Genomic DNA, 16,449 nt, shown 5'->3' on the forward strand with positions numbered 1-16,449 from the left:
CACTTTAACCAAGTCAAAATCAAGGGATTTATTTTAGATGATAAACACAACAGACAGTCCCTGACTGAGCGGCACAGCAGTCCCAACTCTACTTTCCTGCAGCCAGCATTGGGCGATCAAGCTCTGAGGCTACGTGCCCCTGGCTTCACCTGGGCTGGAGACTACAGAGAGGGAGAAGGGACAAACAGTACAGGGAAACATACAGCCGTAACAATATTCCAATACTTATTTAGTGATACTCTGAAATTCACTCTTCTGCAGATAATCAGTCAGTTTACAGTCTCACAAGGGTTCTCTTTAAAGTCTTTATATGTGATTTTTTGATCCAGCAGATGTCGCCCTTGAGCACCAGCATGAAACCAAAACAACTCGCGCTGCATTGTTGTGTTAGCATGCTAATGCTAGCGATCTTTATTATGCTGGTATCTTCACACTGCATGTACATTTACCTGAAATGAGCGTGATCTAGAAACACAGTTAAGCAGTGAGTACAGTATGTTATTCTTCTTTTCTCTAGTCCCTCAATTAAACAACTTTTATACACGAGGGGAGGAGTCAGCCGGCCGTCCGGGCGATGTAAACAAAGTGAAGATAGGACTCTGAAAACTCTGAAAACATCACAGACAGTGGGACTCGGGTGTTACACCCATTGTAGACAGTCATGACTCACAGAGTTATTTTCAGAGGATATACTTGATTTCTATTATATTTAAGTGTGAAAAATCACATAGAAAGCCTTTAAATGGTCATTTAAGATTTCATGCCGATTTTGTTCAAAAGAAGTACAAAAGTAAACATATCTACTCACCTACTTCTCCATTGAAATCTTTCTGCTATAGATAAGAAATTCCCTTAATCATATACACAGTAAAATGCTAGCAAGTTTTTAATGACTTTATGGATTAAATCAACTTTTAAATAATAAAAAATAAATAAATAAATAAACCTCAACTCTAACTGTAATTGTTGTCTGTGATCTATGCCTCTACTTATAATGAAATAGTTATATGTATAATAGTTAGAAGGTCTCAGGATATTTTCTTAGTGTATGTTTCAATTGTGTGACATCCATCGCTCTAAAATGGTCTTTTGTCGCCATCTAGTGGTAAAGCTTTCCAGAACACTCACTGCTCCTCCATGTTCAAATTCTTCCTTCGCTGGCTCATCCTGCAGCTGCTGGTTTTCAATTCTCCCTGACAGTCTTTGTTCAGAGTCTGACAGCTTCACGCTCATCTGTGTGGGAGACACTCAGCCTTCTCCAGGCGAGAAACATTTGATCTTAGTGACCTGTTGCCAGGATCGACACACAATTTGCAAATCTGTTAATTAGCAACATTCTCTGTGGGTATGACAAAAAATCAGCTGAAGTAAAAAGGGAATCGGTTCTGCTGACTGTGAGACCTCATTAAAACAGACTCATGAAAATTCAGGAGCGTCAACAAATGAGTCACAAACATTTCTGTAAAGTGATTTATGCTTACTTCTGTCCTGATTCTGCAGAGAGTGGAAAATAAAAGCATTACGGGAAGTCATTTAAATATCAGAATAGTAGTTGATGCTAGATATGATAACGCTAAATGTAAGTTTAATCCCTTTATTGATTATTACAAAATTGTCTTTTTTTCTTTAATATATGTATATATACAAGATTTATTTCATGAGATGCAAAAGTTTCTTTTTTGACATTTTGATCTTAATCTCAACATATTGACGCAAATCTCAAAATGCTGAAAAAAATCATCCTCAACTACAGTATTCAAAACTTCAACTTTGGCTTGATTTTAAATATTTGACTTAATTCGCCTCTATATGACATTTAAAAATGTGTCTTTTTATATGTCCTAATGTCACATTATGGAGTGGTAATATACTTGTTCAGATCCTTTAGAGAACATTAAGTAATCCTATCATGTCAAAAAACAAGAAAATAATTGGATTTCTTGAGCGTACACAATTTTCAAGAGAGGAATTACTCCAAGTATTATAAAATAAAGTACTCATGCCCTAAGGAAGTTTATTGTCATTGTAGTAGTCTACGATGAAATCCATTTTAGCATTCGCAATAGAAGCAGCATTAAAAATCCTCAAAAATACAAGAAGCCAAAAAGCAGTAAAAAAATAATAATATTAACTGTTATTAAAAAAGGCAGAAGCCCTTGTCTACTTTAATATATTGTCCCATCATTACTGATCAGCTGTAAGCCATATTTTCATGTCGTAACTGGTGGAGATGCATTTTGTATATGCTTATATATTTTGTAAGTAAAACTTAAATCTGTGAAGTTACAAGTATGAGTGTAACCAAAGTACAATATCTCCAACTCTTACATTACATGTATGTTTAAAAGAATACCAGATAGAAATACTTAAATACCTCATAATGTTATGTCCATGAGTAAATGTACACATGCATATAATATGATTCATGGCATTTATCTTACTATTGACCACAGTGTGCACATGCTCAGTTCAGAATACTGATTTATTTGTAGCTTTCAATAGGAAAGCATTCTTGAAATGTCTTTCATTAGTAACAGGGATGTGCGTTAAGGGAGCGTCGGCCTGCTGCACGTGTTTAACAGTAAAATCATCCAGTTAACAGCAGAAATGCTGAAAAACGAGACATCAGTCATAACAGGAAGCAGGAAATGAATTACAGGGGGAACAGGTAAAGAAACAGATGAAAAACTTGTTGTGAAAAAACTACCCGTCCTATGTGAAGACTTCTTGGGGGGTTTCTGTCACTGTCATGCTTTCGCTCTTCAAACAGTCATGTGTTCAGAACGTGATGTGATGAGTCATTGCTCACTTTGACCCTTCATGTACTCTGCTACTGTGTGGCTGATGATGATTCATGATGAGTCAGTCTGTGCATGTCCTCTCATGTTCGGAAAGCTCAGGGATTCCCACAGAAACATGCAAAGAGCTAAGATACCTGTACATGCAGGTGTGCACACAGGCACAGATTTATATGTGAGGATTTCTGAGCTTGTAATGCAAACGGACAATAAAGTGTTATCTTATCTTATCTTATAGCAATGAGTAAGGTCTTTTACCTTCTTTTTGTAAAGTGTCTTGAATTAACATTTGTTATGAATTGGCATTATAACAAATGAAGAACAATTACTTGTTTGAAAATGTCTTTTATTCTGAAAGGGGTTTCAATAGACACAGTCACACAGTGAAGCTTTACACTTGTTATAGCAAAGACTTTAATTTCAATGATAGACAGTAATTTTGTTACATAATAAAACAAATTCATCAGTGTATTAAAAACACATTATTCTTATAACCACCATTTATCTTTGTTAATACACATTCAAAATAAGGTAATGATTCTGTGTTATTACTGAATAGCCTGTTTACTTTAACAGAACGCCTGTGCAGTTTGAATTCAGACAAGTTAATTCTGTATCACACTTAAAAGTATTTAGTTTAAATCTGCTGGCAGTGTAAGCCAACTGTCCCAATGCAATTTAATGTTTTTTATTTTAATTGTTACAGAGAAACAATATGGTGACAAATTAGGATACAAAAAAAATATCTGTTTTCATTCAGCTTGAACCTTATTCTTATAAAAGTGAATACAAACAAAAAGAGAAATACAATATTGAAAGTATACAAGTATACAATTCCCTCACTGACATTGCACACACAAAAAATACTAATCTTTATTACTAATACTTCATGAAGGTTATAAAATCAGTATAGTAAATTATGAAATCAGTCAGTCAAAAGTCTGTTTTATAGAAAGATGCTGCGGCCAGGTCAAACCTTATTTCCCAAAGCCACAAAAATAAGGCATCATAAAGAACCATCATAAAAAATTATTTAACACCATGTGAGCTTGCTTCCCCCAGTTCTTCTAGTTAGATCACTCACCTATAATCAAGTCCAGTGTTGATGACTCACGTCACCTTTTGAAAAGCCGGATTGAGCCAACCCAACGACGACACAAATTTTGAGAAACATCCATTGCTAAGTCTAGAGTTGCTATTGTTAAATCTTTAGACAAAACAATGTTGTCTTTGTCCAGTTGTTGAACAGCATTATCTCACTTAATGCACTGGTTTCATCTGACTGGTTTATGATCAAAATGATTCACGTCTAATGGTTTCCATCGTATCGGCATGTAACTTAAAACTCAAAAAGACTATACTGTAGTTCTTCCTGTCAAAAATCATTTTTTGTTTACCTATTTCCTTATAAGGACCTCTCTCCATAACATCTGGAGAATCAAATGAAACATATTCCTTCAGATGTAGGACTAAAGAGGAAGTTGAATGTTCCCATTATTTATTACATAAAGCTCATGTCACATGTGTAACTGCTTTGTTTCCTCTTTGTCTGGGAGTCTCCCAGCCTGCTGTGTGCATTCCTTTCCTCCATCCAGCTGCTTTATTCTGGTTCAAACAGAGGTCCTGTTTTCACTCTGCCTCAGAGCTGATTGGGATCAGTAGGCTGGATACATAATATGTGTTTTTCAAATGAGCTGTGGGTGTGAATGACGTTTTGTTCAGTCACACTGAAACTGATTGTCACAGTTGTTGCATAGTATAATATTATTTATTTCACACTTTGTATAACTTGGTAAATATCAGTGTGCGCAATGTTTTTCATGGGTTCTGTTTTCTGCTCTTCTCTTATGCAGATACGTGTGGTTGTGTGTGTGCATTTTTCCGAGCAGAATCCTGAAATGTTTCTCCACAGCAGCTAACATGACAGTAGAGCACACAGGCTGAGCTTCCCAGTCGAACTGGTCACACAGTCTGAACAATGGCACGCACAAGAAGCCCTCTGGAGTTTCCCTCAGGCCTCAGGAACATCACATTCGACTTGATGTTTGTTTTTAAAGGGGCAGGTCACAGCCTCTCAAAGTCATGCGGCCTTAATCGAGAACTTGGAGTCCCTCCATCTTATCTGCAAAGGAAGTGAATGAGAGATTTGATCCTGGAGTTATTAGAGGCACTGTCACAGAATCAGTATTATCCTCTTCTCAGTAACATCATTCACTATGTTTAGAAATAGTTGGCACAATGTTGAGAACGGTTAGTAAATACCTCTCACCTCTGACCTCTGTGCTTGCAAGAAACTTATCCAAAATGCACCAGAATAATGCTAAGGTCCATATTATTAACTGATGTCAATGGATTTATATCATCTTATATCAGCTTAATATCATAACAACATTTTGTAAACAAACATGACCTTGAGCTGTTTCTAAAAAAAGGGGTGGTAGTACTCCTATCGGGGTACTTTGGAAAACTGCAGGGGGTCATAATATTATCATATTATTCTGAAATCATATCGATATTAATCATAATCCCTAAAACAATTATTGCAGTAGTTACCTGTAGTCAACTCTCACAACATACACAGAAAGATTATATGTGTTTGTGTTTCTGAGAAGCATGTTTTGATATTGCATGGCATTTTGAAGAATTGTTTTCCTGCATTGTTAAATCATCGGAATAACTCTGAGAGAAAGAGTGAAAAACAAAGCAAAGGCAGAGCCTACAAAATTCTGTCAGTTTCAGGTTAAACCAACAAAAAGCTTTGTCCTTTTCCCCCGGGGAGAAATAAGCCAACAGCTGCAGGAATGAAGCTCATCTCTAAGTGTTTTTAAGTGACAAGGTTCTTGTTCAGTAAATACAAACTTCCTTTGCAATGCTGTAATTTTTTCTTAGTAAAGGCTTTATTTTTATTTTTACAAAAGTTTTAAGAACCAATGAACTTCTGATGGTGTCAGAAAAACTCAGAACAGGCATATTTTTCTTCTTCTTGTGATAGTCATATCAGGTTCCCTGTGTGGTAAACAATGTGAAATGACATTGGAAAAAACACTTAAAGATTTGGAGGAAACTCCTGTTCATGCTACAGCATCCCTCCTGCAGGTCCTCCCACCCACTTCTATCTGCTGAGCAGCATTTTCTCTCTTGATTCAGTGGGGGCTTGCTATCAAATGTGCACTTTATATGCAGCCAGTTCTTACTCATGTCAAAACAGTGACTCTAAAATGTGCAAACTAACAAGAGGAAAAACAACATTTTAGAGGCTTGTGCTTTTAGTTACTTTTATTTCCTGGACTTCAGTGTTTCCCCTTTTGCAGAATAAAGCACTTTAAGTGACTTTAAAGCTGACTTCTTCATTTTTATTCTTGACGAGGTTGACTCAGAAGTGTTGCTTAAGTGAAGTTAGCTTTTTCACTGTTAGCAACTTCAAAAAGCCAATTCCATCGAGATAGGAGCTCTATTGGTTTGACCCCAGGCAACTGCAAGTGCATATTTTTAATGACCATGGTTGTGGAAATATGCAATTGAATTAGTCTTAGGGCTAAGTAAAGACTTAAATAATGCACACATGTGTATCTGCAGCAAATGTAGCCTACAAAACGACGTTGCTCTCTGGGTGACAGACTGAGGAGTGTATTTATATATGTCTCAATAGAAATCCCCTCTTGGAGCCAGCCTTCTGTATGCTGTTATTCTAAGTGACAGTTTTGGAAATCCCCCACCTAGCTGTTAGCTCCGCCCCTCTGAGCTGTTAGCTCCGCCCCTCTGCAGCCACATACAGAGCTTTACAGACTGCAGCACGACTCCGCTGGGCAGCACACAGTTAAGATCACCTGAACAACAAACAGTCATGGACCTCCACAGGACCAGCATACTAAACCAAATGGATTACAGTCGGGACTCTAAAGAAGGGAAGCCGGTTCAGTCGATGGAAGAACGGCTCGACAGCGGCTTGGACTCGCTGAAAGAAGAGGAGTACCAGGCTGTGGCGGCCGAGATCCGTCGGCTCCAGGTGGACTGTGAGCCGCCGAAGCACCAGCAGCCTCCTGCTGTAACTGGAGAGCTGCAGGCATGGAAAACACAGATCACGGAGGACGGAGACACGTAAGTTAGAACAAGTAATATCTTTACAGTGTTAAAGAATAAGGAAGAATTTAGAGTTTTGGGGTATAGCTGGTAGTATCGCTTGAGTAGGCCCAGTTCAAGTCTTTGAGGTAATTTGATCCCTTTCCTGTTGGGAATGTCTTCCTCTGTCATTACAATGCACAGGCCCAGGCCTGACAAAACCCGCAATGGGGCCTCACTTTTAAACATTAGTATTTATAAAAGTACACTGCTGCAGTGTTAGTAACACGTAGAATAAAAGTTACGTTTGTTAAAGAGTGTAGCTTGTCGCGGGACACGGTGGTTTTAGAGGTAAACAAAAGGCTATTATCAGGAGGTGATTTACTATGGCCGCGGGTCAGACTGGGAAAGTCCCGGGCGCGCCGCCGCCAAGAAATCCGACCGAAGCGCGCTCCCGTGAAGCGAGAAGCAGGGGAAAAGTAGGAAAAAGATGCCTTAAATTACATAAATTGTAGGCTGTGGATGTGGAGGACGAAAAACGTGCTTAGAAATATGTCTACGGCTTGTTTCTATTTTTTTAAACAAAACACGGGGGACCAACACTGAAAGCCACTCAAATGTTATTTTAGTTTTAATAGAATCCATCCGCCGTGAAATATAGTCCGGACTCTGCACAATGTTGTTACTGTTTCCTCACGTGTAAGAAGTGATGCGCTGTTGGGTCACAGTTGAACAACGTGACTTTGATAACTCAGACTCTTTCAAACTAATGAAACTGGAGCTAAATTACAGTAGTTTACAATTGAGGGCAGTAAAAGCTTTTAAAGGGGACAATTTTTAATCTAGCTCTTAGTAAACTTAATGGTCTTTAATGAAATATACCTATGTATTTGGATCCCCCTTATGCACAAGCTAGGTTGCCAATAATTTCCCTTTGGTCCACACAAATACAAAATATATCACTGCATACGAAATATCTATTACACAAATTTTCTTTTGATACTTGAAATTAAGAATCTTCTGTATGACATTAAAACTTTGTGAACTTAAAGTGTTTTAAGAATCGGTAGAGGGTTTTTAAAGTCAGAATTGGGTTTATTGCCAAGTAGATTTATACTGTCTGTCTGAGTGCATAACATTAATCACAAGTGATTTTTCTGCAACACAATGTGGTGTGGATTAAAAACATTAATCATGTGATTTTACCTGATCACAAAGTTTCCCATCACTATCTATCCTTTTGTCTCCTCAAAAAAAAAAATTTTTTTTTTTGTCTGTTATTGATTTTATTCTTTACATGTGCTGTAACAAGTCCCTTATTTTACTTTGTGTGTCTTTAGGCTGCTCCACCTGGCCATTATCCACGAGGCCAAGGACTACATCAGAAAGATGATAGACCTGTCCAAGAACACAGACTTCCTCAACACACAAAATGACCAGAGACAGGTACATGAGCTACCTCTAAAGACAAAAAGTGTTTCCTATCCACCTCATCTGCTCTACCTCTGTCTTCTCCACGTCGTTCTGTTGTGTTGTAAAAAAAAAAAAACTGAGGCTATGATCACTTTAACAATTATTATACTCATTAACTCACCTGCCATTTCCCCTCTGTAGACTCCTCTGCATTTAGCTGTAATAACGAACCAGGCAGACGTGTGCGAGCGCCTCCTGGTATCCGGCTGTGACCCCACGCTGGTGGACGACAGCGGGGACACACCTCTTCACATCGCCTGTCGCCATGGTAACCTGCTCTGCTTCAGCGTCATCACACAAAACTGTCAAACGGAGCATCTACACAAAGTGATGGCCGCCTGCAACTACCATGGTAAGACTTCCAGAACTGATGTGGTTCTGACTTTACTTTTTCGTCCCTGTTCTTTTCTACACTTTGGACACACTGATTATTCTTTTGTCTGTTTGTTCTGTTGTCGTTATTAAACCTCCTTGTGTGCAAGTCAGGGCAGTGGTGGATTTAATTATAATGATTTAACACACAATGGAAAAACGATAAAACACTAATTTGCTGCTGGTATTTCTTAAGGAGGAATGGTGGCCATCATATTTACTGCCCTTTATTCCTGAACACTAATTTGGAGAATGGAAACATTATAGGAAGCAAAGGGGAATACCACAGCCATTTGTGCCTTCACATCCTTACATAAAAAACATCTATTACGAGGCACACAGTGTCAGATGCTCAGGCTCCAAATAGAACATTGAATGGCTTTAAATTTAGACTTAATCAGAAATATGTTTCAGCCTCATGTGTTTGCATTCTTGGCTTTTTGAAGATCTCTTATGGGAATCAAAGTCTGTGGGTTTTTTTAGACCTCTGCATTAACACTTCAGAATGATCTATATATTAATACTTTAAGTCAAATGCTATTTACGTTTTCACTCTGACTTACTAATGTTTTAATCTAACAGTGTAAACATATATGCTGGTCAGGTGTCTGTTATACAACTCTTCCTCTTATTTGTTTTTTCAGGTCAGAACTGCCTCCACCTGGTCTCAGTTCAGGGCTTCCTCTCTCTGGTGGAGAATATGGTGGATCTAGGAGCTGACATTGATGCAAAGGTAAACCACCTGAAGATGATAGTAAAGCTAAGAACAGTGATGTTAAGACATTTTGAGTAGCAGGGGGACATCCAGCCCAGACACTAAAATATTGTGTTCCCTCCTCGTCTTACAGGAGCAGCGTAACGGCCGCGGCGCCCTCCACCTGGCTGTGGACCAGCAGAACCTCTCGCTGGTGAAACTACTGTTGAAGAAAGGAGCGGACCCAAACCTCCTCACCTCCGGAGGTCACACCCCTTACCACCTGACCTATGGCCGTGACAATGACGACATCAGGAAAGAACTGTTCTCGCTGACAAAGCCCGACCTGAGGGAGCTGCCCGACAGCGAATCAGATGACAGCGAGGCAGAGGAGGACGAGGAGTCTGATGACGAGGTGGGTGTTGAAATTTTTAGCTGTAACATCAATGTTTTTTTCTTGCTGATTTATAACCACTTTCCTGTCCTGTGTTTGCTTTTGTAGGTGAGTTATGACGACATTCAGTGGAATGGACATTAGTAGGAAATGAGAGAGAGAGAGTGAGGAAGTTACAGAGACAGGAGGCTGTGATGATGAGAAATGGCTCGGCATGTCTACTTCTTCCTGCAATGACATCACAAGAGCCTGATGGTGTGGGCGACACGGCGCCAAGCGTGTGCGCTGGCACAGCAGATGGACAGGCAGCTACAAAAAGGAGAATCAAAAAAGAGACTGACGTTCAAAATAACCAATAAGTCTACTCCGGGCGCTGCAGGAGAGCAAACGCACGCTGAGGTGTGAATATATGACGTGTTATGATGGGATAAGGTTTGCTGTACAGTATGCTGCAAGGATCGCTTGTATTCTGTGTCTTCATTTGTCACAAGAACATCCATCCACACAGATGTACCTGCAACAGCTCTGGTGTATGATATTGTAAATGCTGTGTATAAAAAGATGTATTTTTTATGGAAGCTGTGAATGTGTAGAGTTAAGCAGGTTGTACTATAAATTTCAAGACAGCAAACAGTCCAGCACACTCCAGTTAAATTAAAAACACTCGTATTTAACAGTAAAAACTTGTGAGTATATTTGTGGAGTCTGACGCATGAAGAGGAAACAGATGGCATGTGAGTGGAAAATTCCTGAATGGCAACTGTGATACTAATTTTGGATAATAATGCAATAATAATTGGACATCATAAACTTGGTAATATTATAATATTAAAACCATAAGGAATCAGCCGTGTCGGACAATATTAAAGGGCTGCAGTTATATGGGGATGTAGTTGAGTCACTAAGCAGTCAGTGCGTCTGTTACTATAAAAACCTCAGCTGAAGTATGACAGCTGAGTTTCAGTTCAGACTGGCCACTCTTATTTTTATATGATGCATGTCACGCAGGAAAGGACTGATAAGTCGTCAACACGTCTCCACTGAATGAGGAACTGGCGCCCTGTTGAGCTTGCAACACAGTTCCTCCTTGCTTTGTGTGTGTGTCGCAGAAAGAGATAAGAGAGGCAAAGGGAATTTTTTTTTCTGTGTGGAATGGGGTGGATTGCTCAGTCATCTAAGTCAGGAAGTTTTTTTTTTCATGGGTGGGGCTACTGTGGAAGGACAGGAAATTCCCAGGAACAGAACACTCAGCTGTTCATGACATTCCTGCCTCTCTGCTCCAAAGAAGGGAATCTCCGCCGAATAACAGGATGTTTCAGTAACTTCAGCACAGAAGATGAAGGGAGTTTTTACTCAAAGCCAAGTTAAATGGATATCAAACGTCAATGTAAAATACACTTACACAAGATGATTGTAGATAGACTCAAAACACAGCAGATCAGGAACCATCTCAGTGTGTTTACACATTGCAAATGAGATCTTGTGATGGCTCTAAAGACAACACTAGTACAGAATAATACAAATTATGGGTATTTTTTTAAAATCTGTGCATAAATTAACACTTTATTCTCTGATATATTGATAACTGCATCTTTCATACAAATGAAACATACTATTACACTAATATTTTCAGATTACTTAAGAATGCATGCAATGTTTTGGGATCTACAACCACAGTGACAGGCAACAAGTCCAAATAAAACAGCAGCCGTGGAACTGCTATTAATATTCTAATAGCAGCACTTAAGAATTTCCTGCTCACCCAAAATTAAAGTATTAATATGTACCTTGTAATACGCCCAACAAAGCACAAACTAACACATGGAAACTTTAGTGTTCAATAAAAACATTGTTTATTAGAAGTGTAGTTATGTACAGCAGTTTCAGATAAGGGGAGGAGGATTCAAACACAACGGGAAAATGAAAAAATAAGAGATTCTTATTGATGTTGACCTGAGCTGATCTTTGCAGGAGGAGTAGTGACAGTGATGATCGGCACTGGAAAATTGGACAATTCCCACAGCTGTTTTTTTTTTTGGGTTATCACAAATTACATCAGAGCACAAACACCACCCTGTACTAAACACATGAGAGAGAGAGAGACTTTGAAGCTGAATAATTAAATGAGAGATACACCTGGCAGCCCTGAGTAAAGAGTGGAAGCACTGTTTGAATACAGTGACTCAAGAAGCTGCACCGAGTCCTCGCTGAGAAAGAGGTAAAAAGAGATATTGTGCTGTAGGGGACACTGTAACCGTAGCTGCATCTTTATATTGTTGAATTGAATGTCCAGCATCTTTCTCAGTTTGGTGACAAGGACAAAAAGTAGAGGTCAATATTAGGACAATGGCATTCAGGCAGATCCTGGCTGTGACAACAGAGGATGGAGGAGGGGTAAGTGCCAGCGCCACCTGGTGAAAAATGGCCAAAAATGTTGATCATTGTTGATCTTTTTGTTTTGGTCTCGTCTCTCCTGAACAAGATTATTCCAACTCTTTTATGTTTCTTTTAGACAAAACCTTTTTGTGTGTTGCTGTACACTTTCCTCACTCTCTCTCGGATAGAGCCACTAGATGAACATCAATCTCAGCCTCTGACAGAATCCTGAAACACAAACACACCAGTTAACAGTTTACATTTTTTTCGGCCAGATTTTCTGGGCCTAACACTCACAAATCTGCACTTTACAGTAATACCCAATTGCTGCACAAACCTCACAGGAGTATCAGTAATGGGTGAGCTGATCCCTATAAAAGTGTCATATGTGTCTCAAAAAAATACTATACAGGTTGGGCTTCATTTTATTCTAAACATTTCAACAGCAGCAGCTGTTCATTAAAAAAAAGTAATTCATCTGTTACCAGAAAACATTCTTTACTTGTGAGTATCAAGGTGTTTGCTATTATTATTACAGAAAGGTACTCACTTGAATCGAGATTCCTGTTTAGTGATGACTCCCACCTCCAGCTCTGAGGGCTTGAAGTCGATGGACAGAACGGTTGACAGGCAAGAGATAGCTGTCTGTTGTGGAAGAGAGAGGGAGTTTATGGTAAAGAGCATGACACAAAGACATGAACTAAAAACAGCATCTGAAATGTAGATCCATTTGCAAACAGCATTCAAATATATATATATATATATATATATACACACACACACACACACACACGTGTGTACTTGATAACAGAGTAATACATGAGTGATGTAATTGTATGCTCTCTGTCCTGTCTCTAAAATAAAGGCATGGAAAGCCCAAACATAAACATTTAAGCAAAAAAATGTATAATTCCAAACCCCCAAAAATTGCCAAAGCAATTCCATGAGATTCCAAAAACTCCATAACAATGAACAAGCCTGCGTTGTAACACCTCCATTTCTTACCACTGGGGTTGTTGTACAATGTGGACATATGAACAAGATATCACAGGTTACTATAATAATATGCAACAAATGAAGTATATGTGCGTCCTACCTCTATAGTGTGCTCATAGGTCAAATCAAGCTTCTTCTTGAGTTTCTTCTCCAGGAAGCTGGTGGCCTCAGTCTGTTTGACTCCTGCTGCAGTGGCCTTAAAGCCACAATAATAGCCAGCTGGATCACACTTGTAAAGCTGCGGACCCAACTCTTCATCCAGCCCAACCACCATCATACCTGTAATGAGGTAGGAAGGCAGAGGGAATTTAAGTCAGGCAGAAGGAACAAAGAGAGTCCTTTTTTTTTTTTTTTAAACATCTGGGTTGGATTCTTGATAGCTTACAAAACACTTAGAATCACTGTTTGATCTAAAATGTCCCTTGGATCCATCAAAAACACTTCTCCAACATTGTTTAAGAGCACAAGAGCTTAACCAATATCAGTTTGCAAAGATACAAGATGTGAAATAGAACTGCAAAATGCTGATATTTCGTGCTAACATTCAAAATGTGGCTCCAATGAAAACTCTCTGAAACACAATTTACACAACAACAGAGCTCTAAACCCTTCACACAAACAACACTATAGCAAACAAGGTTTATGTGTAGATATTTTAAAAAGTCATACAGTACCAGCTCTGGTCAATAAAATACTTTTTTATAATTTGGAAGGAGATAAAAAATATTCCAAACATTTTTAACATCTTGGTTTTAACCCTTTAAAACGACTGATGATCAAGGACATGATTCTGTAACACACATGCACAATACTCACAGCAGCCTAGCGGCCTCATCTCTGCGTTTTGGGTGTAGACTTGGGAGATATCTGCCATGCGTTTGCACAACATGTCCACAGGGATCTCATAGCCGTACTTGTACATCCAGTTAGCTGCTTCATATCGTGCCCTCTGCACCTGAGACCGGCTATCAGCTAGAGATAGAAAAAGCATTTCATTAAAAAAATGTAAGAATGCTGTGCTGTTTCTTTTCATTGATACAAAATTGTTCTTTATTTAAACACATCCATGAGACAACAGGAATACAAGAGGATGATTATCCCTGGCATTGAACTACTAAAGGGGTTTTAGCTATGAGGTTTTTTTTGTCTGTGTTTACTATACTGAATTTACCGTTTTAAAAATAGGTTGGTCATTTTTATTTTCTGCTGCACTAAAGGTTTGCACCAGCCTAGATGATCATGATGATTGAGATATTTCTAGCACTAAAAGATTCTGGGGAACAAATGGGCCATGGGAATCTGTTAGGAATGGCTCAAAACTTTGGGTTTTCAGTTATGCATCAGAACATCAGTTATACTAGACATTGCTTACCAGTCATGCCTGTCATAACACAGCCAATGTTGTCTGTAATTCTAAACAGATGTGTGACGGTCAAAGCATCCAGCAGCTTGTCCTGGGAAAAAAAAACACAAGACAAACAAAGAGATTTTCAACAGAGAAATGTAGACACCAACCATAATGACAACAGTGGAAGGTGACCACATGTGAAGACACAGTAACAAAAACTTCTATGAGTTTGTAATGTATACTGACTGGGACTTTCTTTTGTGTGACAATCACAACACAGTCCTTTCCTCTGACCGCAACAGACGTCAGTCCTCCCTGGTTGATGGCCTTGAAAGCATACTCTGTTAAAAGATAGAAGGAGAAACCGAGTCAGAAGCAAAGTAGTAAGTAAGTCTAAGAAGCTAGTATCTCTAATTTCTAACCATTCAGGTTAACATTACTTTTTGGGAGCACCAAAGATTAATGCCAGCTTTATTGGGCATATAAAGGTACATACACACAACTCTTTTTGTCTATATATATATATATATATATATATATATATACCCTGATACACTCTGTCTTTAGACAAAGCAAACCTTGTCTTACAGGAGTTTACAAAGGGATCTGTCATAGCCAGGTTTGTTTTTGATTAAGGAATAAGAGTCCCATTAGTAGTTGTAAACACGTATAATTGGAGTTTCAATAAAATGAATATTGTGAGTGATACACAACTATCAAAATGTGCCATTTTAACTACAATTATAATTAAATAATTTTGCTTACTGTGGCCTTAACCTCCTATGAATCATTAAAATCCTTCAAGAAACAAAAACTTTATCTTAGCAATTTGATATAAGGTCTTATGAGAATTGTTGAAAATTGTAGGAATCCTAAAGGCTTTAATTGGAAATTCAATTCAATTCAATTCAATTTTATTTGTATAGCGTCAACTCATAACATCTGTTATCTGGAGACACTTTACAAAAAGCAGGTAAAATACCTTACTCATTGTTATATTACAAAAAGCAGGTAAAATACCTTACTCATTGTTATATTACAAAAAGCAGGTAAAAGACCTTACTTATTGTTATATTTCAAAGATCTGGCCTATCCATCATGAGCACTTTAGCAAAGCAGCAAAAGTTACAGTGGTAAGAAAAAACTGTCTTATTAAAAGGTAGAAATCTTCAGCTGGATCCCCGGCTATAAGAGTTTCCCAACAGGACTATACTATAGCTTTTCGATATTATTTCTAAAAATGTATTTAATAATTTTATGTGAATTTTAAGAGATTCCATTGAAATGCAAATAAAAAGTATAATTTTGGTTAAAGTTATGGTTCTTCCAGGTCTTATACATAATAGTAATAATAGACTTAATAGTAATATACTTAAAATAGAAGAATGAGGAATCATAACTTAAAATGTACTTAAGGTCAACAGCTACATGTAGCATTTATGCAGCTAGAGTAGATAGCAAAACTGCAACTCAACGTGGGTGTGTGTTAGTGTGTGTGTTAGTGTGTGTGTTAGTGTGTGTGGGTGGGGGGGAGTGTATTTATTAAGTGACTCCGACGACAATATGACATTGCACATCAATAGTGTTTTCTAAATGATACTGGAATATGAAAGAGCTGTTAGCTAATGTTAGCTTGTTAGCTTGATGACAGAGCATGTTGAGTTTGGTTTCTCACTCACCGACTTGGTAAAGTCTTCCCTCCGGAGAGAAGATGGTAATATGGCGGTCAAACCCTGCACTTGACCCTCGAGACATGACGGCTGGAAATAAGGGAGGTAAACAGACGTTGACTTGAAGATGAAACTAAAACTGAGATGAAAAAGAAGCAAAACATGGGTTTACTCCGGATGTGACGTATCAGTTCTAAGTCTCATATCCGGGTCAGCAACGCAGCTACGACTCTTGTGCCCATGGTGACAACAACCACGCTGCTCCTTTC

General features: G+C 38.4%; 2 protein-coding genes across 2 annotated transcripts; one reads left to right on the forward strand and one right to left on the reverse strand.

The window, feature by feature from the left end:
• Nucleotides 1-6,562: 6,562 nt before the first annotated feature.
• nfkbiab (nuclear factor of kappa light polypeptide gene enhancer in B-cells inhibitor, alpha b) lies at nt 6,563-10,473 on the forward strand. The gene is made up of 6 exons (XM_020643108.3): nt 6,563-6,896; nt 8,198-8,303; nt 8,472-8,682; nt 9,347-9,435; nt 9,551-9,811; nt 9,899-10,473. Exons 1-6 carry the CDS (start codon nt 6,643-6,645, stop codon nt 9,932-9,934), a joined length of 957 nt encoding a protein of 318 aa, XP_020498764.1. The 5' UTR covers nt 6,563-6,642; the 3' UTR covers nt 9,935-10,473.
• Nucleotides 10,474-11,626: 1,153 nt separating this feature from the next.
• Nucleotides 11,627-16,379, reverse strand: psma6a (proteasome 20S subunit alpha 6a). The gene is made up of 7 exons (XM_020643111.3): nt 16,190-16,379; nt 14,757-14,851; nt 14,535-14,616; nt 13,979-14,134; nt 13,263-13,441; nt 12,717-12,811; nt 11,627-12,394 (listed from the first exon to the last, which is right to left on the reverse strand). Exons 1-7 carry the CDS (start codon nt 16,263-16,265, stop codon nt 12,337-12,339), a joined length of 741 nt encoding a protein of 246 aa, XP_020498767.1. The 5' UTR covers nt 16,266-16,379; the 3' UTR covers nt 11,627-12,336.
• Nucleotides 16,380-16,449: the final 70 nt, after the last annotated feature.

This window comes from Labrus bergylta, chromosome 18 (genome assembly GCF_963930695.1).
Source record: "Labrus bergylta chromosome 18, fLabBer1.1, whole genome shotgun sequence".
In the NCBI taxonomy this organism is placed as follows: Eukaryota; Metazoa; Chordata; class Actinopteri; order Labriformes; family Labridae; genus Labrus; species Labrus bergylta.